The sequence below is a fragment of the Lampris incognitus genome, chromosome 14 (assembly GCF_029633865.1).
Source record: "Lampris incognitus isolate fLamInc1 chromosome 14, fLamInc1.hap2, whole genome shotgun sequence".
NCBI classification, from domain to species: domain Eukaryota; kingdom Metazoa; phylum Chordata; class Actinopteri; order Lampriformes; family Lampridae; genus Lampris; species Lampris incognitus.
Genome location: NC_079224.1, coordinates 40642383 through 40669636, shown reverse-complemented (window position 1 = coordinate 40669636; position 27254 = coordinate 40642383). Strand labels below are relative to the sequence as shown.

The following is a 27254-nucleotide window of genomic DNA, read 5'->3' as shown; positions in this document are numbered from 1 at the left end:
AAGTCCCCTGTGTCAGAAGAGCTGAAAATGCGAGTCTGCTTTCCTGAGTAAACGCCCAAACACTCAGAGAAATCACCACGTCGAACCTCTTCGTAGCATCGATTGCACATAATCCAGCACCGCGGATCAGGGGAGATGCCGCGATATTAAAGCCGCCATGGCTTAGTACCACGATTTAACACTGGATGGTGATAGGGAACCCCCCCCTCACCCCACCCCTATTTCGGTAGCATAGCGATAATAACCATTTGCAGTAATTGTGGGCACAACGGTGATGCAATGGCGAAGCTGAATGGTGTTATTAGAGCCGCGGTTGCGGATGATAATGCACTTGCAGGTTTTACGACTTTCAGACAATGCCTTACATATGTCGTGTCTGAAATAAGAGAGAAAAAAGCGGAGCTGGGTTAAATTAACACAGTAATGAGAGGAGAAAACAACAAAGTTCTTCGGTTACCACATAGGTCAGCATAGCACCTAATACCAACCGCTGCTGCTGTGGAAAAAAAAAAGGGAATAAAAAAGAAAAGGAGTATTCACACGATTCCCCTCACAGATAAGTGGCGTTTGTGGATATGGTGCAGAGATTTTCTTCCCCCGTTGTTCGTTGACCCCATTGCAAGTCTTTAACATTATTGGACAATGAAAAAAGGAATTAGCCTCCAGTATTTCCAATATGGTGTTTATTTAAACTTAGTTTGGGCGTCCGGGTAGCGTAGCGGTCTATTCTGTTGCCTACCAACACAGGGCTCGCCGGTTGGAAACCCCCTTGTTACCTCCGGCTTGGTCGGGCATCCCTACAGACACAATTGGCCGTGTCTGCGGTTGTGAGCCGGATGTGGGTATGTGTCCTGGGGGGAATAGCGAGATCCTCTCACGTGCTACGTCCCCCTGGCGAAACTCCTCACTGTCAGGTGAAAAGAAGCGGCTGGCGACTCCGCATGTATCGGAGGAGGCATGTGGTGGTCTGCAGCCCTCCCCGGATCAGCAGAGGGGTCGGAGCAGAGATCGGGACGGCTCGGAAGAGTGGGGTAATTGACCAGGGTACAATTAGGAAGAAGGGGGGGGGGGTGGTAAAAAAAAAACAACCTTAGTTTCACGATGAACTTGAATGCCCGCAGGGGAAGACTACCTGGAGTGTGTGTCGAAGCAGACGGAGACCCTGCGGCCTTTTGGAGACACCCCCCGAGACCTCAAGCTGAAGGTCACGCATACGTTGGTGGCTGCACGTTCCTTCATCCAGGGACTGGTGGTCAGTGGAGAGGTGGTGCGCAAGGTGTCCCAAGTAAGACCTCTTTCTCTTTTTATTTGTGTTGTTCTCGTCCTTCTCTTGCCTGCTCCTCCTCTTTGGCCGTATCCTGTGTAGCAGTACTTTGTCTTGTTATTTGCGCTGTTGGCAGTGTTCAGACTCTCATGTCCGCTTCATTACAGTCACGATGGTGATTATTCTCTCTCTGTTAACATGCTTCTGTTTCGGTTTTGTTCTTCTTGATCCGAGCCGCTGGCGCCTCCTACACATATCATGTTCATTTACTAGTCTCATATGTCTCCAGAAGCAACCCGCGTCCTCTGCTCTCCCCCTCGTCTCCCTGAGGCTTACTTCATTTGCATTTTGGTGGAAGGACTGTTGGACAAAGTCACATATACCTTGGTGGGAAGTGTATGCAGTCTGAGGGGTTGGTCTGTTCAGGACTTAATGGAAAGCTGAAGTTATTAGAATATCATTTGAAATGTGACAGGGACAAAAGCACCTTGATATCGGAGCCTGTTATGAGGGGGGAAGAGGTTCTGGACTACATCAAATAGTATGGAATTGGGGCATCCGGGTAGTGTAGCGGTCTATTCCGTTGCCTACCAACACAGGGATCGCCGGCTCGAATCCCCGTGTTACCTCCGGCCTGATCGGCGTGAAGCCGGATGTGGGTATGTGTCCTGGTGGCTGCACTAGCGCCTCCTCTATGTCCCCCTGGTGAAACTCCTCACTGTCAGGTGAAGCTGGCGACGCCACATGTATCGAAGGAAGCATGTGGTAGTCTGCAGCCCTCCCCGGATCAGCAGAGGGGGTGGAGCAGTGACCAGGATGGCTCGGAAGAGTGGGATAATTGGCCAGGTACAATTGGGGAGAAAAAGACGGGGGGGGAAATATAGTATGAAATTTAATGTTCATTGCATATTCTGTATTGAATTATGTTTCTGCACAAAAGTGGCGTGTGTCTTGGAGAGTCTTTGTCGTTGAGGTGCGGGGGGTTGATGAGGGTAACCACGCCATGGGGAGGAACCACAGGTTTGCCTCCTCTGGTAGGGGACATTATTTACTGGTCATGTGTTTTCCATGGTACACCCTTCATCTTACTGCTGATGGTCGTGATCTGTTGTCACATCTCCTCTCCTCTCCTCTCCAGTTTTCTCCCCTCCGCTCCGTGCATGTACTTTAGCATTCAGGTGTTCATGGTAGAGGTCTGCCAGCCCGTCGGAATCTGACGGGCCTTTTTTTTTTTTTTTAATGGATCGGGCTTGGGTCGGACTTGTGCTCATTTAATTTTCCCTGTAAGTGCAGAGCACGCATAGGCCACTGTGTGAACGATTGTGATATTGATTATACTATAAATATTATACATATGCATCACACGTGACAGTGGACCATGCCGTGTGTGTGTGTGTGTGTTTGTGTGTATCAGCGAGAACGCACATCAGAGAGTTTAAAGTGATATCAGTGTCGGTCTTGGGTCGGGGCCGGGCTGAAGAATTGCAGATTTTGTCTGGCTGGGGCCGGGATAGGGCTTGAACACCATGAGCCAGGGCCAGGTTAGGGCTGGAGTTTTTGGCCCGTGCAGGGTTTTAGCTCACGGGTCAGCCTTCCACTTCGTCCCGAGTGCACACCCTTCCACCCGCCAGTTGAACACAGTAACACACACATGCACACGCTCATACGTGCACACACTTTTTAACCCATCTGCAGGCACAGTAAAAGGCGATAGCAGATCGATGCTCTTGGAAACGAGAGGCTCCATAAAGCATGGCCCGGGGCTCAGGCAATCAGCCCTTGCAACAGCAGTTAATGTCACTGCCATGCTGAAAAATGTCTCTCCGGGCTGTGGGGAGGGTTATTGTCAGCACATCCAAGAGAAATGGCCCCCTCCGCGTATAAGACAAGAGTAAGGTTAAGATTATAGCAGTACTGAGAAATTTGGCCCTCACTTCCCGAATCGGTGAGGTGGGTGGTTGGTGGATTTATGTGTGTTTTGTGTGCGGGTGCATGCGTGTGTGTGTGCGTGTGTGTGTGTGTGTGTGTGTGTTTCTGAGAGGGGTCAGTATTCGCACATTGCTGAAAAATGTCCCTTGTCATGCACCGGGCGAGGGGAGTATTGAGAGTAGTGCCCCGGTGAGAAATATACCCGTCCCTCCATAGAAGAGACGGTTGATAATACTGCACCTGAGGGAATATTCCCCTTCCTTCCCTGCAGAAATATGGGAAGGCCAGAGGTTTATGTAAGCATGAGAAGCTGGGGAGAAAGAGAAACGAAACGTACTTTAATAAAAGTTTCTTGCGGCGGCGGCGGCGGGGGGGGGGGTTGTAGTTCAGCGAGTGCAATTGGCTAACCGCAGGACCTCACATCCACTGTAAATGTGTGTCAAGGCGAGCATTTATATAATCCTTATCCTCTCCCTGGTAATGTAAATATCCTACCCCGCATTACCGGCCACATATATGTTAAGTGAGCGAGTGAGGCAGCCCGCACCCCTCCCTCTGTTCCTCTTCATCCTACAATATTGATGATCGGCCTCACTGCCTGCACAAAGGGACCCGAGGATGTCTCAATTAAGTACACACAGCAAAGCCGAGTCGCAGGCACGAGGGAATAACACCGGGAATAATGTGTGCGTAGTTAGTGTTGGAGTCAGCGTACCCGCGGTGGGAGGAAGGAGAGGCGTTGCGGTGACAGTTAAACAGTCTGACAAGGGGGTTGGCGCAGGTGCGAACGGCATTAGCATGATTGCGACTAGTGAAGCATGGCCGCCGAAATGAGATAATGTGAAGGCACAGTTGCCAGAGTAGCGTAGCTGCGCGCTACTGTGTCAGCAACAGGGGGGGGGGGGGGCGAGAAGCAGTATTAGCATGGGGAGACATGCTAAACAGGTGTCTTTAATTGTGATCCGTGCCCATGGGTGCACCCTCCACCCTCCCGAGTGGCTGACAACCCCAGTAAGGAGTCTCATCTTATGTCACATACACTACATCTCTCTGTCTCGTCGTCTTCCTCGCTCAGGCTGTGTCACTCGTATACGTACATACAGCACTCGTGCACATAAGGTACACACACATGTGCAAACACATGCATACAAATGTATGTGCAGTTAGCATGCATGAAGTTGCTGGCACATGCTCCTGCAGCTCACAGACACAAGCAGGTCACACTGATATATGCAAACACACATGCACGGGCAGAAAAAGACTCCCACACACACACTCTCTCTCTCGCTCTCTGTCTTACAGATATAAATGCACTCGCACAAACACACCTCATCATTCTATAATTCCCCTGCAGCACCACCTTCCCGTTTCCCCCGGAGAGGATTGATCTTATTACATATTTCCTGACTTGTGCCGTGTTCTTGGCGCTGAAGGACGTTGACCGATGTGCTCGTTAAATAAGGTTGACTTGGGGAAAAGTCCACGTAATTAGTGCAGCTTTTTACACAATTACAAAATGTCACCCCAGCGCTAATGCCAGGGCACTGGGACGCACTGTCACTCTCCACGAGGGCGTGCGCTGCCTTCCTGCCCGCTTTGCTGACACTGCTGACACATGCACACGCACACACACATCCACACACACACACACACACACATCCACACAACGTGATGAAAATCTGCCTTCAAAATGACCAGATAGCCAAATGTGGCATGTGCTTACTTAATGTTTTAGGGCTTGGTCGACTGTCTTCATAAGTGTATCCACTGTATTATTATTATTATTATTATTATTATTATCTTTGTCGTCTCTTCCCCAACTCATAAACTTTGGGTCTCAGCCTCCTCTCTCTTCCTCCCTCTCTCCCTCTCCCTCTCTCTCTCTCTCTCTCTCTCTCTCTCTCTCTCTCTCTCTCTCTCTCTCTCTCTCTCTCTCTCTCTCTCTCTCTCTCTCGCTCTCGCTCGCTAGGATTTCCAGTTCGGTCAGCTTAACACTGGACAAAATACGGCATGGGCCACATTCACTTTGTCCTCGATCAATTTTTCCTTTGGTCTTTGTGATCTCCTCCCCGCTTCCATCCTCTTCCCCCCTTTAGCTCTCCTTCACCATTCATCCTTTTGCTCCCACCTCCGGCTCTGTGCTCTCTCTCCTTCTTTTTCCTTCCTGTCGTACCCTCGGTTTCCCTCCCTACCCGTAAAATTTTACATCTCTTTTGACCTTGTCCAGAGTTGTGCCCTGTCGCTGTGTGTAAATGGCCTGGTGTACCACTTTGGAAGTTAGCGTTCCATCCTCTCCCCTGTAATTCTATCATCAATTGATTGGGTCGTAATGAGACAACCACTCCTATTTAGAGCTATTTATAGCCAGTAAGTGGACCCATGACTGAAGATGTTTACCACACGCTGCTTGGGGAGGCACTCGCCCACACCGATGGACTGCAAGACAGGAGAAAATAATAGACTTAATTTTGTGAGTGTATGCTGAGTATGGCATGAGCAAATGTCCGTGTTGGTCACAAGCTGCAAGGAAGGAGGTTGAGACCTGAACAGAGAGAGAGAGAGAGAGACAGACAGACAGACAGACTGACAGGGAGAGAGACTGACGGAGAGAGAGAGAGACAGACAGGGCGAGAGACAGACAGACAGACAGACAGGGAGAGAGACTGACGGAGAGAGAGAGAGACAGGGAGAGAGAATGACGGGGAGAGAGAGGCGGACAGACAGACAGGCAGACAGAGACAAAGACAGCCAGGCAGACAGACAGAGAGACAGACTGACAGACAGAGAAACAGGAGAGAGACAGACAGAGCGAGACAGACAGCCAGGCAGACAGAGGTAGAGACAGACAGACAGAGAGAGAGACAGACAAACAGACAGCCGGAGAGAGAGATAGACAGACAGAGAGAAGCAGACAGACAGACAGATAGATAGATAGTGAGAGAGAAAGAGTGCGAGAGACAGAGAGAGAGAGAGAGAGAGAGAGAGAGAGAGAGAGAGAGAGAGAGAGAGAGAGAGCAATATGGGTGGGAAGGGAGGGAAGTATAAATCAAACCAGTGGAAATAGGTATATGGGAGACACAGAGCGAGCCCAACATTAAGATAAAGTCTCTCTCTCTCCCCAAGGCATTCCTTCCTACCCTGCTTTTCTCCAGGCTGCACCAGTTGCTGTGTCCTTAAGTTTTTCCGGACCATTCCAATCCCAAAGGCGGGGTGGGGGGGTGGGGAGAAGTAGGCCAGGCTCAATTTGGAAGCAGGCAGTCTAGAACGGTCCACTTTGTAACATGGAGGGAGAGAGGGGAGGTCACTCACACATCCCTAATAATTACACGAGGAGGAAAGGTGGAGAACAAAAGGAGGAGGGGGGAGAGAAGGAGAGAGGTAAAAAGAAAGAGAGAAGAGATTCATGCTCCTGTCTCAGAAGCTGCAGGCAGTGTAGAAACTACTGACAGGTAAGTTGCGAAAGGTGAAGCAAGGACATATGATATTAATAATATGATTATTCAAAGGCTACAATCACGTAGTAGAATCACACCTGTGTACACATATCACAAGACGGATATTCAAATGTGTGTCCTTCTCTTGGCACCCCTCATAAGCCAACATCATGATGATAAAGAGGAGGTCAAAGTGAGTTCAAGCACTGTGTTTGTGTGTGTGTGTGTGTGTCAGTCTTATCATTGCCTATAATTAGGTGGTCTTTGGCGCACCCCATCCCCAAGGCCACTAGGGAAGTTGTCCACATCCACTTCCAGCAATTAATGCTATGGGAGAACAGCTGCGTGCTGTTTCAAGTCTGTGTTGTTTTGTGCCCGGGATTCCCGGCTTTAAGAAGACCGCGTAGATGATGTAACGCCAACGCCGTTAATGGCTGAACCGCCGTTTCTTCATCAACATCAGTGTTTCATTAGAACAGCAACCCCCACCCCTACCCCCCCCCCACTTGATCCCCACCACTGATCCCCTGATCTCTCTCTCTCGCTCTCTCACAACTTTTGTTGTTTTTTTTACTCTCTTCTGCATCCTGCTACATTTCAGTCCATTTCTCTTTTTTGTCTTTGCCCACATCCTTCCCTCTTCTCTCTCTCTCTTCTCTCTCTCTCTCTCTCTCTCTCTCTCTCTCTCTCTCTCTCTCTCTCTCTCTCTCTCTCTCTCTCTCTCTCTCTCTCTCTCTCTCTCTCTCTCTCTCTCTCTCTCTCTCTCTCTCTGTCTCTCTCTCTCTCACACCAAAGAAGCATTCGTCTGACTCATCCCAGCTAACAAGCAGTATGGGGAGCAGGGGCTGAGGAAGAGGAGGAGAGGGAGGAGGAGGGGCGGTGGGGCTGTGACTCATGTTTCATATGACTTGAGATTAAGTCCAGGAATGCAGCCATTTCTCATCTTTCTCCCTCTATCACTCCCATGTTCTCGTCGGACTGATATTCATTAACAAGCCGCTCGTCTCCTTCGCAGCAGTGTGGGCCAGAGACGGGCTTCGTTAGCTCACTTTCAGAATGTCAAGCCTCCGCCGTGGTTCGGGGATCGTATAAGGACTTGAAAAAAGTGGCGCAATAAGGACTTAAAAAAGTGTCGCAATCACGGCGTAATGGCTCGTTTTGATGTACGGTACACTGCAGACTGCAGAGTACAAGAGAACGCAGGAAAAGCGGCGGTTTTGCTCATGTCAGCCTAGTGAATTTGAGGAGGTGGGTGAGAACTGCTGTCCATGGTCCTGAGAATAACACTTCCAGTGTGAAAACAAACTACTTGTTCTGAAGTGATAATGCGGGTGGGGGGAAAAAATGTCCCATAGATCAGAATGAGTACTAAGTGCAAGGTACGGACAGAAATCTGAAGAATCCAGAGCCGCTTATTTTTTGTTTTCCCAGCCTATCCTCTTTTCTTATCTCCCACTGAAGACTGTATATTTGTTGAGAACTGGTTTTGACTGTGACTTCGCCATCGGGTGGGGAGCAGTTTCCAGGAAAAGCATCAGGCCAGCCCAGATGTCAGCTTAGAAGAGTTTTGTATGCGTAGCTGGGCTCGCCCCATTTCTCTCTCTCTCTCTCTCTCTCTCTCTCTCTCTCTCTCTCTCTCTCTCTCTCTCTCTCTCTCTCTCTCTCTCTCTCTCTCTCTCACATACACACACACACACTTCCTTTTCTCTGCCTCTCGGTCACACACTGTTCCTGTGGTTTTCGTATGCACATTCTGCTCTCCTGTGAACAGAGCTTACTGGTATTAACCCAGTTTCAGTTTTTACGCACGGAGGCCCTTTCCTGGGGGAGTGGTCTTGTGGGATAGAGAGATGGAGGGGTTGGACAGGATGTAGTGAGCGACTGAGTCTGTTTGAACGAATGTCACCCAAAAAAAAAAAAAAAAAGTATCCAGAGATGTGCTGTGGCCATTGAAAGTACGATGCCAGCAAAAAAGAGGTCACCACGGGAGGTGACCTCCCACAGCATTGCGGCCGTCATTCACCAGCCAAAGAGACTCTCGTCTCACATTTTTTCAAAAGCTTAAATCTTCAGTTATACAAGGATCCGGTTTAAAAAAAAAAAGGGATAATGGACAAAATGTATTTTACAGGCTTGCAACAGTTGCACTCTTCAATCTTATGTGCTTGAAATGCAAAACTGAGTCGTCACTTTTCTTCTGGGTGGTTTACGTAGGTTTATTTCTGTCTGTGTCCCACTTCAGGTGCAACTCAGCCAGGAGTGCATGCGTGCCATGATGAGGATGACTTACTGTCCCCACTGTCGTGGCATGGCCTCTGCCAGACCCTGTGCCAACTACTGCAGCAATGTGATGAAGGGCTGCCTGGCCAACCAGGCCGACCTGAACACCGAGTGGAGGCATCTGGCAGGTGGGGGAACAACAAAAACACACTCACACCAACACAGGCGGACAAATCCTTGCACAGGAGTCCGACATGCAGTGGGGTAGTTACCCCGCTGCATTGTCTGAACTGGTTCACTAATATCACCAACCTCGTATTCTGCCCACAGTATGTACTACATGTTTAGCATTGTGACTTCGCACCTCTTCCATGCTAACTACCCCTCCTGTTCTGTTAGACACCATGATACAGGTGGCGAATCGCTTTGATGGCACATCTGGTGTGGACATCGTGATCCTCACGCTCCCCAATCGCATATCCGAAGCCATCTCTGCTATGATGGAGAATATAGACACTGTCAACAGCAAGGTGAGGACACATGTGCATGTATAAACACCTCTGCTGGATGACGCCTGATAGGGCAGTATTGGATTAATCATCACAGCATTTCCATATTTTTGTGCAGAAAACACATGAGAATTGAGGGGCACGGTGGCCCACCGGGCAAGGTCCTGGATTCGAACCCCGGGGTTGTCCAACCTTGGGGGTCATCCTGGGTCGTCGTCTGTGTGGAGTTTGCATGTTCTCCCCGTGTCTGTGGTGGGTTTTCTCCGGGTGCTGCAGTTTCCACCACCATCAAGAAGACATGCATGTTGGGGGGCTAATACTCCTGTCTGTGCCCCTGACCAGAGCATGGCAAGACAAACTGGAGTTGGCTGCCCACTGCTCCTAGCTACACAGCTAGGACGAGTTGAATACAGAGAGGCATTTCCCCATGGGGATTAATATAGTATATCAAAATTAAAATAAAAAAAGAAATATAGAGGGGATAGCTTTGGTCGTAAGCCAGACTTGAAAGGCACCGTGGCATGTGGGACCACCAAGGCTATCATGATGCCACTGATATATAGTAGCAATCTTCAAATGCTTACCAGTTGCTAATTCTCATTAGGACGTAATTATCTCACACATCACACATGTACTATTCCGTCCATCCTCCCTTGCTTCTTGCGCAGGGAGATGGCAGTTTCCTCTCGGTCACAGAATAGGTCCTTAGGAGCTCTTAGACACTCAACATCTTCCTCAAAGATGCCTCAGCAGGGTGAACTTTTTGTGAAAATCGAGGCCTGAAACCAAGGTCCTATGGTTGCAAAGGCCGTCTCTCCCCTTCCAGCTCTGCAGTCATCACTCTGTACCTTTAAAACATCCGTGCTGCTGCTGTATTCATCCTATTGCAATGCTCCACATACCTGGTTTTAAATAGAGAGATGTGACTCATGACGGAGAGTGTGCGCCAGCCATTCACTTCTGGATTTAATGGTGTTTGAGCAACATTTTAATTTGTCTCTTAAAAGCGATGGCAGCTGTGAAAATCTGGCTGTGTTGTTTGGTGAAGGTGGAAAACAGGGTAGATAGCGAGAGGAACAAAAACAAAGCAGCCTCTGTGCTGTTTTGCTGTTTAAGAGCCTGGCTTGGGTTGAGCCAGAGCCTGGCAGACTGCCCCCTCCCTGGTTATATTGGTTCAGCACGGGGATCATTTTCCAGCTCCCATTTCTAATCTTCATCACCAGGGGAAAGTCCTGAGCTGATGCCATAGAAGTCAATTGCTTACCATAGTCTAGCATTAAAGTAAGTATGCGCAAGTGTAGCACAGATTATCCCCTTTTTACATAATTGACGTCCAACCCCAAACCCATATGGCACTTATTTTATCTTCCCATCAGGCCATGCTGATAGCGGAGAAGCGGGATGCATCAGTCACAGTGTGGCTGTAACCTTCTAACCTATTTTGATGCAGATGTATTTAACTGTATTGGGATTGCATATGTGATGCATGTCCCCCGTGCTAGGTTCTACCAGAGACTTTAAAACAGCACATTTTAGACTTGTTATTCAACACATTATGAGCCACAAAGCACCAGCTAGTTGGGGTGACAGATGTGACTGGAGGCATGAGACTGGTGTACAGTATGTCATAATGATATGTTGAGGAAGAAAGGCTCGGAGCCGAATTTAACAGGGCAGGCGGGCGGAGAGAGGGTTTCACTTTAGCGTTATTGCTCCCCCATGCTTTCCCATACAAATTTCAATGCCCAGTGGGGACGGATAGTGTTGTCACAGTAAATCCATCTGCCATAGCAATTTGGTAATTTAGTCCTGCGGTAATGTAAAATACAGGTAACGCTCATTATCCGGGGCTCTTCAAAGGAGGAGACCTGTAGGTGCAGTAATACGCACAAAGGCTCTCTGTGCAGGTGGAGGATAAGGTTCCCTTTCAAACTTGCAAAACGGAGCAAAATATCATAGTTGCAACAACAGTACATACAGTAAGTGTGGGTTTATAGGGTTCTATTCAGGGAGACGGTTTCAGGGTTACTGGATTTCAGTCCTGTCAACACCACCGCCAATAAGCTTTATATACAGTGTGGCGTCTGATCTACAAATGGTGGGGCAGTAAAGTTTACAGGACAAGTCTGAAATGTTGTGACTCGGGTTTCGTCAAGGCTAGCCGTGGACATCGTTAAATATGATGATAAAGCATAAGCATCTATCTTTGCCTCGCAGTGTTTAGAGAGCAAAGGGTAAACTTCAGCTGGGACATTAAAGCTTTCGTCGGAGCAAAATCCCGTCTGACTCCACCCTGGCCCTTCGTCTCTCTGTCAGCAGTGTGTGTGTGTGTGTGTGTGTGTGTGTGTGTGTGTGTGTATGTATGTATATATATATATATATATATATATATATATATATACATACATAATACACAGACGCACACACCGATGAGCCAAAACATTATGACCACTCACAGGTGAACTGAAGGCTGAGGGTCTGGGTAGATTAGATGGTAAGCGAACAGTCAGTTCTCGTAGTCAACGTGTTGGATGCAGGAGAGATGGGCAGGAGTAAAGACCCGAGCAATTTTGACAAGGGCCAAATTGGCCTGGCTAGATGACCGGGTCAGAGCATCCACGAATCGGCAAGGCTTGTGGAGCGCGCTCCTGGTCAGCAGTGGTGAGTACCTACCAACAGTGGTCTGAGGAGGGACAAACCACAAACTAGCAACAGGATGTTCGGCGCCCAAGGCTCATCGATGCGCAAGGGCAACAAAGGTTATCCCATCTGGTTCGGACTGACACAAGGTCTACTGTGGCACAAGTCATAGAAAATGTTAATGATGGTTACAGGAGGAATGTGTCACAACACACAGTGCATCACACCCATATGGGGTTGTGTAGCTGCAGACTGGTCAGAGTGCCCATGAGGACCCCTGTCCATCTTTGAAAGTGCCTACAATGGGGCACGCGAGCATCAGAACTGGACCTCGGAGCAGTGGGAGAAAGTTGCCTGGTCTGATAAGTCCTGTTTTCTTGGAAGAGCAGGTGGATGATCATGTACGTGTGTGCCATTTAGCTGGGGAAGTGATGGCACAAGGATGCACTGAGGGAAGACAAGCAGGTGGAGGGAGTGTGATGCTCTGGGCAATGTTCTGCTGGGAAACCCTGGGTCCGGCCATTCATGTGGACATCAATTTGACATGTGCCACCTACCTAAACCTCGTTACAGACCAGGTACAGGTATTCCATGGTGGCAGTGGCCACTTTCAGCAGGATAATGTGCCCTGCCACACTGCACACATTGTTGGGGAATGGTTTGAGGAGCATGAAGTGTTCAAGGTGTCACCCTGGCCTCCAGATTCTCCAGATCTCAATCGGGTTGCGCATCTCTGGGATGTGCTGGACTGACAAGTCCAATCCACAGTGGCTTCACCTCACAACTTACAGGACTTGAAGGATCTGCTGCTAATGTTTCGCTGCCAGATACCACAGGACACCTTCAGGGGTCTTCTGGGGGTCCACGCCTTGGTGGGTTGGTGCTTTTGTGGCACCACACGCACTGAGGACCAACAGCATATTATACACACATCTTTCTTCGTTTGATAACCCACATTATTGACAATTGTACTGTCTCTCTTGTGTTTTCCCAGTCTCCCATCTATGACATTCTTGTCTCATGTTCTCCCACCCCAGTTGTTCCAGGCGTGTGGAAATCTCAGAGAAGGAGGAACAAGCTCCACAGGGCTAGAGGAGGTGCTGAAGAGGGGGAGAATCACAGTGGAGGACAGAACGGGACCCAGCACTGGCAAGATGGAGCAACTGGTCCGTATTAACCAGACTCGGTCTCTAACCTCCAAATAGCTTCCCGATGACTCAACGTGTCCTACCCTTTTATGGTGGATCATACAGGAGCTAGCTGGACGTTTCATGTCGTCTCTTCCCAGTGATAAATGATGTGGGAATGAACGCCTGGATAGAGATATTTTAAATTTGGATGGAAATCAGTTATTAGATTTAACCTTCATTTTCTAAAAACTCAAAGACTATATGAAAAAAGTTTTATTTATTCGTTAAAGACTAATGTGGGGTTTTTATACCTTTATCTATAACTGTTCGCCGTTGTCTTGATGGAGTCGTCTAGACCTCATTACTATTCATGAGCTGACCTTTGAGTGACAAGTACATGGGTTGGTGGTAAGGGTGGGTGGGATTTAATGATTCGATCTGATAGGTTGTATGTAAATGAGGGCTTGATGACATGCGTATCAGCAAATTAAAAAAACAGTTGAGAATAGCTGAACAAGGAGAGCTCTTTTTATAAAAGTAAAATAGAAAAACTCAATTCTCAAATTTACTTATATATGTTCTTTTATTGTCAACAGAAATTATTAAGTTAATAAGGGATGTTTTTAATTTCGATCTGACTTAAAGTAAGATTTGTCAGTTGGCAAATTTTCAGTTAAGAGAAGATCCATTTTTTATGCATAAGGTTAATTCGTACAAAGTGATTTTTGCCGTGACTTTGCAAAATCCCTTTTCTCGTATTCATAGTAACTGGCGATATCTAGTACGCTCACCAGTGACTCAGTCGCTGACAGGTGTGATAACAGTTATATGTATAACCGCCCAGTTCCAGGCACTTGAATATTTGAGTTATATTACTCAAATGGTTCAAGGCAACGGGTTACCTCGAGCAGTCTGAGTTGAGTTATCTTTTCAGGTTTTACAGTGCAGAAGATGTTGTGTTCCTCTCTCTGTCAGGTGTTTGACGTCTCCAGGAGGTTGAAGGACATGCAGCCCTACTGGATCTCTCTTCCGGGTGCTCTGTGCAGCGACCGAGTGGCCACCGGGGCAGGGGCTGAGGATAAATGCTGGAACGGCATGAACCGTGCCAGGTATGACCAGGGAAGACGTGAAGGGTCCATTACCAGACTGAGATTTCTAGCTGAAAAACCGGACACTCACAGTACTCCAGGACAGTACTGATTACTGAAATGATGCCGCCTCAAAATAAGCCTTCTTAAGACCTTATCTGACACATTATATGATTATATAATCAGATGGGTTTTTTGGATGCTGACGAATTTTTGGCTGACATTAGAATAATAAGGATGGGAGTCTGGGTGGCGTGGCGGTCTATTCCGTTACCTACCAATATAGGCATTGCTGGTTCGAATCCCCGTGTTACCTCCGGCTTGGTCGGGCGTCCCTACAGACACAATTGGCCGTGTCTGCGAGCGGGAAGCCGGATGTGGGTATGTGTTCTGGTCGCTGCACTAGCGCTTCCTCTGGCTGGTCGGGGTGCCTGTCTGGAGGGGAGCTGGGGGGAATAGCGTGATCCTCCCACGCGCTACGTCCCCCTGGTGAAACTCCTCACTGCCAGGTGAAAAGAAGTGGCTGGCGACTCCGCATGTATCGGAGGAGACATGTGGTAGTCTGCGGCCCTCCCCGGATTGGCAGAAGGGGTGGAGCAGCGAGCGGGATGACTTGAAAAATAAGGTAATTGGCCAAGTATAATTGGGGAGGGGGGGGGGATTTTCAAGAAGCTCTCCAAACTAATCAGACTCATCATCCAAGATGGCTGTTGTGCATTGCCCTGTTCAGTTGTGACATATCAAGAATGGTAGGAAGAAGTGTGACAATCTCTTGTTTGGCTCAATATGGGTGCACCAGGTATCTCCCCGAGGTGATGGGCGACGGCCTGGCCAGCCAGATCAACAACCCCGAGGTGGAAATCGATATCACCAAGCCCGATATGACGATACGCCAGCAGATCATGCAGCTGAAGATCATGACCCACCGTCTCAAGAGCGCCCTCAACGGCAATGACATTGACTTCCAGGATGCCAGTGAGCACATGTACACGGTTTACCTTGGCACAGATCTGGGCCCATCATAACTGTTTCCTTTTCAATACCACAAAAACGGCCCATAATGGCTCTGGGTTTTTAAAGCGCTGTTAGGAGAAACTTAAATAGTGCAGATTAAGTAATGCCCGCAGGATTTGTCAATGAGCTAAAGCTTTTCTTGTGCGCTCATCTGAAGGGATTAAACAAGTCTATTACTGTACATCTGAGCACACGTCTTACTTTCATATCTCGTTTAACCACTCAGACGTTATCATAATGACAGTGGCGGGGCTATTTTTAGGATTAAAGGAAGGTATGTTGGGGGGGGGGGGGATATGGGCTGAAAACATAAAGCCACTTTAAATAATTGAGGTCAGATTTGCACCACGTTACGTAAGTCTCATTGTGTGAGTGCTTTCAGTGAAAACCTAATCCTTCTTTCTAGAGCTAGCACCTGGCCTATCACCTATGCTCACCGCTGTAGTTATAGTTGATACTGCAGGTGCTGGCTGCTGGCAACAAGGTCAGGCTTATGAAGATTTATATAACACCGTATCAGTGAGCCGAACATGTTGCCTACATTTAAAGCAGATGTACAGGGGGCATGCACAATTGTATGAGGGCTTTTGTTGTTTTTTTTTTGCATGATAAAGTATCACTGATATCAGTTTTATCACCAATGTAAATCGACTCAGTCTTGCTTTTCTTCATCAACTGACTCTCGCCCCCCCCCACCCCCACCCCCGTGTCTCTGAATGCGTACAGGTGATGATGTAAGCGGTTCAGGAAGTGGCATGTGCGCTGATGAAATCTGTACCAGGGGTCCCCACCCCATCCCCGTCACAGAGCGACCCAAACTCTACGCCAACCTCCCGGACAACAAGAAGGTGGTGAGAGGCGTGGCCAACGAGAACCTCCCCCGCGTTACCCTCTCCTTGCTTTCATTGCTCACTTTGCTGCTCCTGCGATAATTGACAGGAGCGTTCACCAATCGGGACTGAGTTTGGGACATGGGGGTGGGGGGGGTGTGGCTGAAAAGGGCAGGACAAGAGGTTTGGTGTTAATTACTTTGCCAAAACTAAACAAATATAAGGAAAAAAAAAACACAACATATACTTGGATGGACTTCCTTTTGGTCTCGGATTAGAACAAAATGGAGTGACAGATATTCATAGCTGTTTTGATTCTGCTCGTCTTTTAATTTGTGCTACGTTATGACACCATTAGAGCTGGTCTTTGCGCATCTTCTAAGGTTTTGTTTCTGGTGTTTGGGTTCTCTGAGATCATATGTGTAACTAAGACATGTAAGAGTATCGAGCGAGCAGTATGGGTTGGTGTTGACACCAAGGGCGGGGGGGGGGAAGGGGGGCTTTGCAGTAGCTCTCAGCCAGACATTTGTTGTTCCACTCCTTTGAAATAGCATTTCTGTTCGGTAGGATTATTTATTGATAATAACTAAGGCAAATAGACCCCCAGGGTGGTTTCACCACTCCTCAACATTTATAGAGAAAGTACACAAACCACAAACTCAAATGAAATAAACTATTTCTGCATTTTAAAGGAGGATAAACTGGATAGCATGACTTCGGGCAAGACCCTCCAAACCTTCTTAACGCATTATACCCATAACATTATCACTCACTCACACCACACACACACACATACATGCACGCACACACAATCACAGTATCACACAATGAAGTGCACACTCGCAGGCTGGATGAGAATGCTCTGCGCCTGCACTTTCTGCCATTTCGTCTCGTAATGCCGGGATCAGACTACGCGAATTCAGCCAGATTGCGACACGGGTTTTGTCATCGCTGACAAATGTCCAGTTGTCAGGCCCGAATTAGAATGTCGGGACTGACAAACGGGCGTCATTACCCCTTGTAGCCCAGTGGTTAGCGCTGTCGCCTCACAGCAAAAAGGTCCTGGTTTGAACCCCGGGGTTGTCCAGCCTTGGGGGGGGGGGGGGGGGTCATCCCAAGTCGTGCTCTGTGTAGGGTTTGCATGTTCTCCCCGTGTCTGTGGTGGGTTTCCCCCCGGGTGCTCCGGTTTCCCCCACCGTCAAAAAGACATGCAAGTTAGGGTTAGTACTCTCCTAGCTACACAGATCACAGCTAGGATGGGTTCATTTGCAGTAAATGGATTCCCCCGAGGGGATTAATAAAGGAAACTTAAATTAACTGAACTTCGCGGAGGCACTTCAGCGAGTAGCTGCAGTAGTACGCGACGCCAGGTTATCGTTCCCCAGTAGCGCTAGCTAGGCCCTGCTTCTTGGGACGCTGTCGCGGCTACGGTAGCATGTGGTTGGTTAGTTTCCAGATATACAGTTGGACCATTTGATGCGATCAGCACAGCCCATTCTGTCCCAGGTAGAAGAAAGAACTGCAGAAATTAAATGGTTGGAGGTGAAACCCGTGCTACGTGTTGCGTCTGGATGCTACCCAGTTGATTTGGGGGGGGGGCTGCATGAATAAGCATACGTTTTCGCAACGCAATACCGCCAGCATCACACATGGCGTTCCTGTAGCCGCGACTGACAACTTCTTGACCCTCCTCCCCGACGACCTTTGACCTCGCGCAAGCTAGCGTACGCCGATGATCGGTCGGGGGGTCATGCTTTGCCACATGGCCTGCCAGTCTCCCGGCCAAGGCGCGTCGAGAATTTATGGCGCTACGATCGCCTAACCTGACACGGTCACCGTCGCGAAAGACAAAAGTATTGCGTAGTCTGATCCCGTCGTTAGCTGTAGTATGTAGCCGTGGTCAGATTCACACCGACACGGTCCTCTACTGTGGGAGTAACGTGACCCTTCGACTGCCCCATCCGCCCCCCTACAACCCCTTCCGATCCCCACATTACTCCTCCAAACCCCCGCGGAGCTTGTTTGTTCTCTCCGGGCCTGGAGTCAGGTGGGGAGTCTTGTGTAAGCAAAACACACGCTAGGCCAGGCGGAGGTCTCAGTCGACAGCACCTTCCCCGCTATAGAGCACTGCATTGGGAACGTGGGTGTGGTTGTAGACCCCCCCCCTCCTCCTCCTCCTCCTCCTCCTCCTCTCCCCCCCCACAGCAAAGGAATTCCATTTAGGACAATGGGAATGTGTGAGAGAAGTGAAACGTCCTGCCCCAGAGGAGAAGAAACAGAGAGCTGTTGTGCCCGGGTTTTTTTTTTTGTTTTTGTTTTTTTTGCCTATGCATTTTGTGTGTGCAGCAAAGCAAATGTTATGATTATAATATCCATCATGGGTGTACCATTTCCTTAGCCATGCTAAGGGCTCAGTGTTCCTAAGATTAGAATCATGTTCGCCATCAGCATCGGTATATATTTTTGTCCAGTCGCAGCAAACGGTATAGACCACACCATGGAGAGCACTGCCTTGTACTATATAACCACTTCTTCTACTACAGACTGTGTACACGCTTTTAACTTCCTCTGTTGTTTTACAGGAAAATATATATATATATATATATATATATATATAAACCACAGGAATCAGAATTTTGTACCAGACACACGGATTGCTGTGCAGGATATCTTCGAATCCTTTTACTTTCTCGCATATTCTCGTTAAACCGGCTGCGGTAGACGCCCCGCTCCATCTTTTTTATTTTGTTTTATTTTTTGGTTTCTCGTCAGTGCCGCCCCCCCTCCCCCGTCCACACACACACACACACACACACACAGACCCCCCCTCCCCTCTCTGCTCATCAGTTGCGATGACCTTCAAAGTGTTCCGCTTCCTTTTCCGTGAGAGGGAGGCGGCGTGACAGTGCTTCATTACGCATCCACCTTCCCGGGAATGTGGCGGCGCGGCGGCGGCGGCTTGGCTGCCGAGGAGCTCGCCGCGAGGAACCCTGCACCCGCCCGAAATCAAGGAAGACTCTCATATCTTCAACATGCTGCGTGTAGGAGGATGGGACTGTAATTGTGCGCGTGTGTGAGAGAGTGGTGTGTGTCCACGTGCACGAGCGAGAGTGAAACACGGAGCCTGTGTGGAGCGAAAGTGCTGCAGACAGTATTGAAATGGTGTCACATTGAACTGTCTGCCGGCCGTCTCGGTGCTGCCCGACCCGTAGCGATGGCGGAGACCTGAGGAAGTACACCTTCTCTCTGGACGATTAAAACGTCACCACCACCACCAGTGAGTCTCGAGAGCGTCTGTGTCGTGGTTGAACGGGGCAGTTGTGGGGAGGGGGGGGGGGGGGGGGGGCAGGTGGCCGGGCCTTACGTTTCTAACACGGGGATGCTGGGGGGGGGGGGGGGTCCGCAACACGTCCGTTAATGTCGGTCCATGCAGCGACGCCCCGTGCAGGGCGATGTGACCGTAGACCCGTGTAGGGAGCTGTGGGGCCGTCGCAGTAGATAACAAACTAATTCTGAGCAGCGGCTTTACTGTCACAGTGTGTTGGTGCCTGTCGGATTATCTTTTGATTTTTTTTATTATTTTAGAGATGCTTTTAAGAGCGTGATGTGTGTGTGTGTGTGTGTGTGTATTTGTGAGTCATGAACAGACTTCCTGTTGCACCCTGGTTCAGAGCGCAGAAAGAAGGAGGAGAGGAAGAAAGAAAGAGGATATAAGTGATATTAAATCCAAGGTGAAAACTTAACAGAACAGCAGAATGAGTGGGGGGGGGCGGGGTTTGTTTTCTGTGTGCAGACTCTGCAGAACAGTTGAATCGTGGGAACGTGAAGTAACGAGACGAGACTCGGTACAGAACCCCAGCAGGTCACGGCGACATTCCAGTTCATAGACAACCTGAGACGTTAAAACACACAACTTCCACAACGGCTGCTGCGCCTCACACTGTCCTCCTCCGCCCCAGAGATTTTGCACAGTAACCCTCCCCCCTCCCCCTCCCCCCCCCCCGCCGCCCCTCCCCACAGCTCCTTCCCTGTTCCCCGTTTAATCCCTCCTTCACCTTTTGAGCTCATTTAGTTTACCCTATTTTTTTTAAATTTTTTTTGTTTTTTCCAAGTCTGCACTTTCACGAGGCCGGTTAAATGGCGTTGTCCGCACAAAGATAACGCGAGGCGGGTCGGAGGCTTCCAGAAACTCCCCGCTTCGGGGGGGGGGGGGATGTGTGTATGCGTGTTAATGTGCAGGCCAGCGAGACGGCTCCTGTTCGAGCATGGTGACCCCCCACCCCACCCCCCGAGTACCACTGGTGCCCCCCCCCCCACGTGAAACGGAGGAGCAGGGTAGGAGAGCTGCTCCGAGGCACTGGCAGAGGAATCGGTGTGCGCTTCCCAATCCCACCGTCACACGATAAAGTAGGGAAGACCAAAAGATTCCCGGATCGGCGTTACAGACGACTTTCATCCTGCAGGGAGTAAAAAAACAAACACCAGTGGAGTCTCCTGTTCTGTTGTCCCCCCCCCCCCCCCCCCCCCCGGTTGTGAGTGGGAGCCGATGGAGGGTCTGTGTTCATGGTAAAAGGCCGATGCCGGACAGAAGTTGAAAACACAAATGTGTCATTTTACTGTTGTTCCTGGAATCTTGTGTCAGTTATAAACGTTGTAAGATTTTCAAGACTGTTTGGTGTCCAGTTTGTTTCATCGGGTCGTGTGAGAGTGTGAAAACCAAAAAAAAGGAGGCGGGAGGGGGGGGGCGCCGTTCGAGACGCGGCCCCGCCGTCCGTCCCTCGGTACGTACACGGGGAGGGTCCTGACAGGACTGAGCGGATGTCAACAACCCTCTTTATTGTCTCTCGTGTACCTCACAAGTGCTAGTGTGCTTCACGCCGAGCACGCCGCCTGGGCAAGATGCTTCCCCAGAACGCACACGCTGGGCCACGCTGGGCCACGCCGGGCCACGCCGGGCCTCACCGGGCCACGCTGGGCCTCGCCGGGCCACGCCGGGCCTCGCTGGGCCACGCTGGGCCACGCTGGGCCTCACCGGGCCACGCTGGGCCTCGCCGGGCCACGCCGGGCCTCGCTGGGCCACTCTGGGCCACGCTGGGCCTCACCGGGCCACGCTGGGCCTCACCGGGCCACTCTGGGCCACGCTGGGCCTCACCGGGCCACGCTGGGCCTCACCGGGCCACGCCGGGCCTCACCGGGCCACGCTGGGCCTCGCCGGGCCACTCTGGGCCACGCTGGGCCACGCTGGGTCACTCTGGGCCTCGCTGGGCCTCGCTGGACCACGCTGGGCCTCGCTGAGCCACTCTGGGCCACGCTGGGCCTTGCTGGGCCTCGCTGGACCACGCTGGGCCTCGCTGGGCCACGCTGGGCCACTCTGGGCCTCGCTGGGCCACGCTGGGTCACTCTGGGCCTCGCTGGGCCTCGCTGGGCCACGCTGGGCCTCGCTGGGCCACTCTGGGCCACGCTGGGTCACTCTGGGCCTCGCTGGGCCACGCTGGGCCTCGCTGGACCACGCTGGGCCTCGCTGGACCACGCTGGGCCTCGCTGGGCCACGCTGGGCCTCGCTAGGCCTCGCTGGGCCACGCTGGGCCTCGCTAGGCCTCGCTGGGCCACGCTGGGCCTCGCTGGGCCTCGCTGGGCCACTCTGGGCCACGCTGGGCCACGCCGAGCCTCGCTGGGCCACGCCGGGCCACGCCGGGCCTCGCTGGGCCACGCCGGGCCACGCCGGGCCACGCTGAGCCTCGCCGGGCCACGCTGAGCCTCGCTGGGCCACGCTGAGCCTCGCTGGGCCACGCTGGCACCCCGAAAAGGGCAAAAACACTGCAGCGGTGAGGTCAGATGTGACAGCTTCTGTCAGGACTCAGCGCTCAGGAGGGACCCCAGGAGGGACCCCCCCCCAGGAGGGACCCCCCCCCCCGAGTGCTGTGTCCCATGCAGACGCTGAGGAGATCCTCCGCACCAGGAGGGTTTCAGCGGGCTGAATTTGACTGCGGTCCAAACAGAGGAGCACGCCGTGACCGACATCAGACATGGCGGCCGTTCGCCGCGGAGTGCAGGTGTTCCTTCCTTCCAGTCGGTCGGCACAACGGGGGAAATTACTGCACGCCTGCGACCCAAGATAAGAGGCGAACTGGCGAGGCGAAGCTGTGCGGCGAAGGGTCGGCGGGGAAAACCCGCAAACCTCCGGCGCCACACGGCAAACGATTGCCCCCGTTATCCCGACACGCGGCCCGGTCACCGTGCAAAGCGCTCGGTTGGGGATGTGCACACAGTTTAATTGGGAGGCAGCGGCGCGGCGTCATTTCCCGGGTTGTAAATCTGTATGGGGGGGAAGAAATGCCACGAGGAAAGGCCACTGTTAGCCCGGCACCGGGGGCGGGTCGGCCTGCGCCGTGAGCATTTCTGTCACGGCGTGTCCGAGCAAGGAAAACCCGAGTTCACGTTCTCACCGCCGCACCAAGCCTGGGCCGACTTTTTGGCTCGTCCTTCGAGGTCGACCTTACTCATTACACCAGACACTGTTTGATGCCACAACACGGGCGGCGGACGTGTGCAGGAGGTGGCTGGAGACACTTAACAGACCTGGCAGTGCTTGTTGTGTGGTGTAAACAGATCAACTTCACAATACCTGCAGAGATTTGCGGCCTCCTTATCTCTCCATCTACCCTTGGCCGTGACACGTTCTCTCCTCCCGGGGCAGGTTGCTTTGACCGGCCCTACCGACCGACGTCTCGTCTCAGCAGAGCAAAACTGCAGTTCAATAAAAAAAATGTAAAAAAATCTCAACAACGCCGAACTGACTTGGCTCCCGGGGTCTCCTGACACGCTTCCAGGACTGCGTATCCGTCGTAGCGGCCTACGAAACCGGGGAAGGGCAGCAGACGGCTGTATGAGAGCAACAACTTTGGTCGAGTTTGAATAACGCAATAATCAATGTTGAAAAATCAGTACACACAACATACACTACGCATGACAAATGAGCAAGGGACGGTACCCCCGTTTCGCCCCATAAGAAGGAGGTGCCGTGGGAAACGTGGCCAAATGTTCCTCCAGGCCCACTAAACGAGAACACTCGAGGGGTTTTATTGTTTTATCTGCTCTGAGCACAGGTTTGCGAGGACTTAAGCGAGCCCTCGCATCACCCCGGCGAGGGGGGTTGGATAAAACAAGAAGAAATGCAACTTTGAACTGCGGCGTGAAGGCTGGAGGTTCGAGTTGGAGACACGGAGACACGGAGAGACGGTCTTCTCTGCAGCCGAATCTCCCCACATACATGCCTGCATACGTACCGTGTGCCCTGCCGCCTTTTGGCTTATTACATTTATTCTCTCTGCATCTCAGCCTTATTCCTTTTGATCTGTTCTGCAACTGAACCCTCTCTCTCTCTCTCTCTCTCTCTCTCCCCCTCTCCCTCGCTCTCCCTCTCAGATCAAGCTGACTTAAGAGTTGTTACATTACTATACATGAGTGGTTATATTCCAAAGATCAAGGCCAACAGAACATGTAATTGTCAGATGTCAGGCTACGAGAGGGGGCCCTGACTGCAGGCAATTCCCAACAGAACCGGTCGGTTTCAGACGGTAGAGATGTACAGTCCGCCATCTAGTGGCGACAGCTCTTCATTACAGCGCCACGAGTCTAAATTGAACGCAGCCGGGGCCGGATAAGGTTTCTTTAAATTGAAGGGGGGTGGGGACGTGTGAGGGCAGAGATGTTGAGGCCTGACCAAACAGAGCTGCTTCAAGTACACAGATGGATGTCTTGCGGGACCTGGTCACCTCTTCTAATTGTACATAGCAACCGACTTCTGAGGACACGTCCTAAATATAGTGGCTATACGGTAGTAAGAATCCAGATCCAGAATCCAGTCTGTAGCAGTAATACAAGTCACATTAGGTTTCTGACACTTCCTGTTTCCAGGCACAGTATTGGCTTGGATCAGATGTAAAGAAAATAAAAATAAAAAAATCTCCTTTTCCCACAGGCGAGAGGGCCGACTACATCCATTTTGATAACCAACATACTATATGTTATAGAACTGTACCAAACCCAGACTTCTGAACCAACCTGGAGATGACACACAACAACTGTGGCACGTACCTCTCGTTGAACTCCTGGAATCCTGTAAATTCTGCATCCACCTCGCAACAAAGGAAATGTTAATCTTAGAAACTGCCGTGGACAGCTGGTCTGGTTCTGTGGGGAGGACGCGTGTCGGGTTGTGTACATATATGCAAAGCATGCATTTTTTTTGTCTTGTGTCTGGACCCGATTCTTCGACTCGTTCAGTTTTCTCTGTGGACTCGCGTGTTGTTCCTGGCTCCGCTGTGGCCCCCGGGTCCCTCCGCGGGGGCTGCAGAGCGCTCATGTGCTTCGCTCAAGAGTTCAGTTTACGTCACCGAGGCATGACAAAAAAAACACACAACTCTTGTCAAGGAGGGACCGAGCAAGCACACAAAGACCGCTTAGTGTTACGAGCGCGCAGCTCTCTCAGATCGTGGATCTCATGATGAAGTCTCCTAACGAAACGTACGAGAGCTGCCAAACTAATGTTAGCGTTGTCATACTTGCAATGTAATGTTTGCAACCGCAACAAAATTAAAAAAAACACATTGAATTAGATTTAACTTTTGATATTCAACAATCAATTATTTCTTAAACCCTGTTTTCTTGACAGTGCAAGAGCCTTGTGTTGGTGTATCGACTTACACTTAACTGCCGTCACATTATGCAGTAACTTCTCAGGCTTTCCCAAGTGAATACGCAGAAAAACAGCGTAATGAAGATCACTACTGTGTTAAGAAAGTGCAGCATGGCACGGTGGCCCAGTGGTTAGCACTGTTGCCTCGTGGCAAGAAGGTCCCGGGTTCGAACCCCAGGCCGTCCCAGGTCCTTTCTGTGTGGAGTCTGCATGCTCTCCCCGTGTCTGCGTGGTGCTCCGGTGTCCTCCCACCATCAAAAAGACATGCATGTTAGGGGTTAATACTCCTGCCTGTGCCCCTGAGCAAGGCAATGGAAAGAAGACCTGGAGTTGGTCCCCGGGCGCTGCAGCTGCCCACTGCTCCTATACAATAGGATGGGTTACATGCAGAAAACACATTCATTGCAACCTGTACAATGACAAAGTGGCTTTCTTCTTCTTCTTCTTCTTCTTCTTCTTCTTCTTCTTTCTAAAAAAGTGCATTGTAATGAAAGGTGTTACCATAAAACCTCAGTGACTTTAATATTCAAAGTTCTGCTGTCGACATGCTTCGATCTGTCCGACAGTAAAAAGGATATGGAGTTAATGTGTTGATGATCTGTCCTCAGGGCCAGAGCTCCCGGGCAATGTGATGTCGAGGAGCTGCCCGTAGTAGTTTGCCAGGGGACGGTCGCCGTACAAGTCAAATACGCTTGGCTTGAATTCTATAGGAAGGTGTGTCACCGAGGACTGGAAAAGTAGAGGCACGGACGAATAATCATAGGAGGTGTCAAACACAGAGAATGAGAAAAGAGAGAAAAAGATAACGGAGAACGGGACATCGTCTAACCTCCCTGGACGGTTTGTGAGTACCCCCTGTGAACACGGACCCTGACTTCCATGATGCTGCCTGATCCCATGGTGTTTAGTCTAGACACACCACAACCATCAGCATCGTCAACATTAGTAACAAAAACAGCAATACCGTCGTCATTATAATCAATAACGTGAGAACCCAGTGGACAGTGTGCTCACACTATGGGCTTTGCTGCTTGCAGGTGTGGGAGCTTTTGCAGTTGGGGAAATAAACGGGGGGGGGGGGGGGAAATGCACCTTGGTTAGTTTCTAATCTTGTCCCACATTTGCTGCATGGACGGTGGATCGTGATTTTAGCTGTCATCAAAAGAGCTGATGTGACCTTCTGTGACCGCGGCAAGGCTGCAGCATCCAGACAGCTCATTCTTTGGGACTGACGGCTCCTCACGCTGACCTGGCACCCATCCTCAACTACATAACTCTGACGATATGATGGAAACACGGGAGATGAACGACAACACAAACCTGGCAAAATTTGGAACTGTGTGTACGTGTGTGTGTGTGTGCGTGTGCGTGTGCGTGCATTTATGTTTTCTAACGGGTTTTATTAGATCACTGGCTGTCTGGCTTTTGGAAGACTCATCACTGCAAGGACTGCAGAACATATTGTCCAACAGAGACAGATTTGACCCTAGCAGATGCACCAACACACACCACACACACACACACACACACACACACACACACTCTGGTTAGAACAGCCATGTGTCTAAAGCTGTGATGGGAAAACTCAAATGAGGGATTACACTGGCCCTACCATGTTTTGTTTCTCCGTCATTCCCTCTGGTTGCCAATTCAGCTGACTTTTTCAGGCTCTAGACACTCTAAATCCCGTGCTTTACGTGTACCGGGTAATGAGCGGATACCTGGGGGAGGCAGGGACGAGGGAAAAGTCACAAAGTAATGGAGAGTGTAACAGAAGAGCAAGAGGAAGGAAAAGGAGAAGAGGAAAAACAACGCGGCCTTTTGCCATATGGTGTGATTTGACCTCCAGTCCAGTAGATGGCAGTGGAGCAGAGTTCGGCGACGACGACGCCATTCCGAAAAGTGGCAGAGGACTCTGGGAAACGGCGGTAGAGGGTCCGGGCCGGCGTTTTTTTGGACAGAACTGGTAAAGATTCACCATTGGTCCGTTTATCATTAGCACACACACACAAAAAAAGTTAGTTGACAAGGCGTTATCTCAAGAAGCTGATCCCCAATGTCGGAAGTCAGCTGTCTCCCCGCCTGCCGCCCAATGGCCGCTGGGATGGGCTCCGGCATCCCCGAGAGCGGGGTGCGCGCGGTGGATGGATCGTGGGTCACGTGTTGCAGATGCCATCAAACAGGTAATTGTGACGTGTGATCAAGGTTCAGTGGATTACTCTCGGTTTCGTACATCTACGATAGCTTTGTTTAGCCTGCCGAGTTAGGGGTCGTTAAAGGGTTAATAGCCCGGCCTTGGAGTTGTACAGGCACCAAAACCAACACACTCTGTGACCATGTCTTCCGTGGTAGATAATGACACGGTGTCCTGGAACATGGCTCTGTAACCTGGGCTGCAAGACAAAACCCTTATAAAGTAGGTCAGCGTGTTTGGATAACAAAAGGAAATTGTGTTTCATGCACTCTTTAGTTTCAGTCCAGTCCAATAAATTCTCAAG

At 50.5% G+C, this 27254-nt stretch overlaps 1 protein-coding gene across 1 annotated transcript in view; it reads left to right on the top strand.

Moving 5' to 3' along the window:
- The window catches only part of LOC130123491 (glypican-1-like), a 98112-nt gene extending 79269 nt beyond the window's left edge, over positions 1–18843 (top strand). The window contains exons 4-10 of the mRNA XM_056292665.1: positions 1122–1285; positions 8870–9035; positions 9247–9377; positions 13034–13162; positions 14102–14235; positions 15014–15189; positions 15955–18843. Of these exons, the coding sequence (XP_056148640.1) occupies positions 1122–1285; positions 8870–9035; positions 9247–9377; positions 13034–13162; positions 14102–14235; positions 15014–15189; positions 15955–16160 (1106 nt within the window). The 3' untranslated portion in view covers positions 16161–18843. The remainder of the gene's footprint in view (positions 1–1121; positions 1286–8869; positions 9036–9246; positions 9378–13033; positions 13163–14101; positions 14236–15013; positions 15190–15954) is intronic.
- The last annotated feature ends 8411 nt before the right edge of the window (positions 18844–27254 follow it).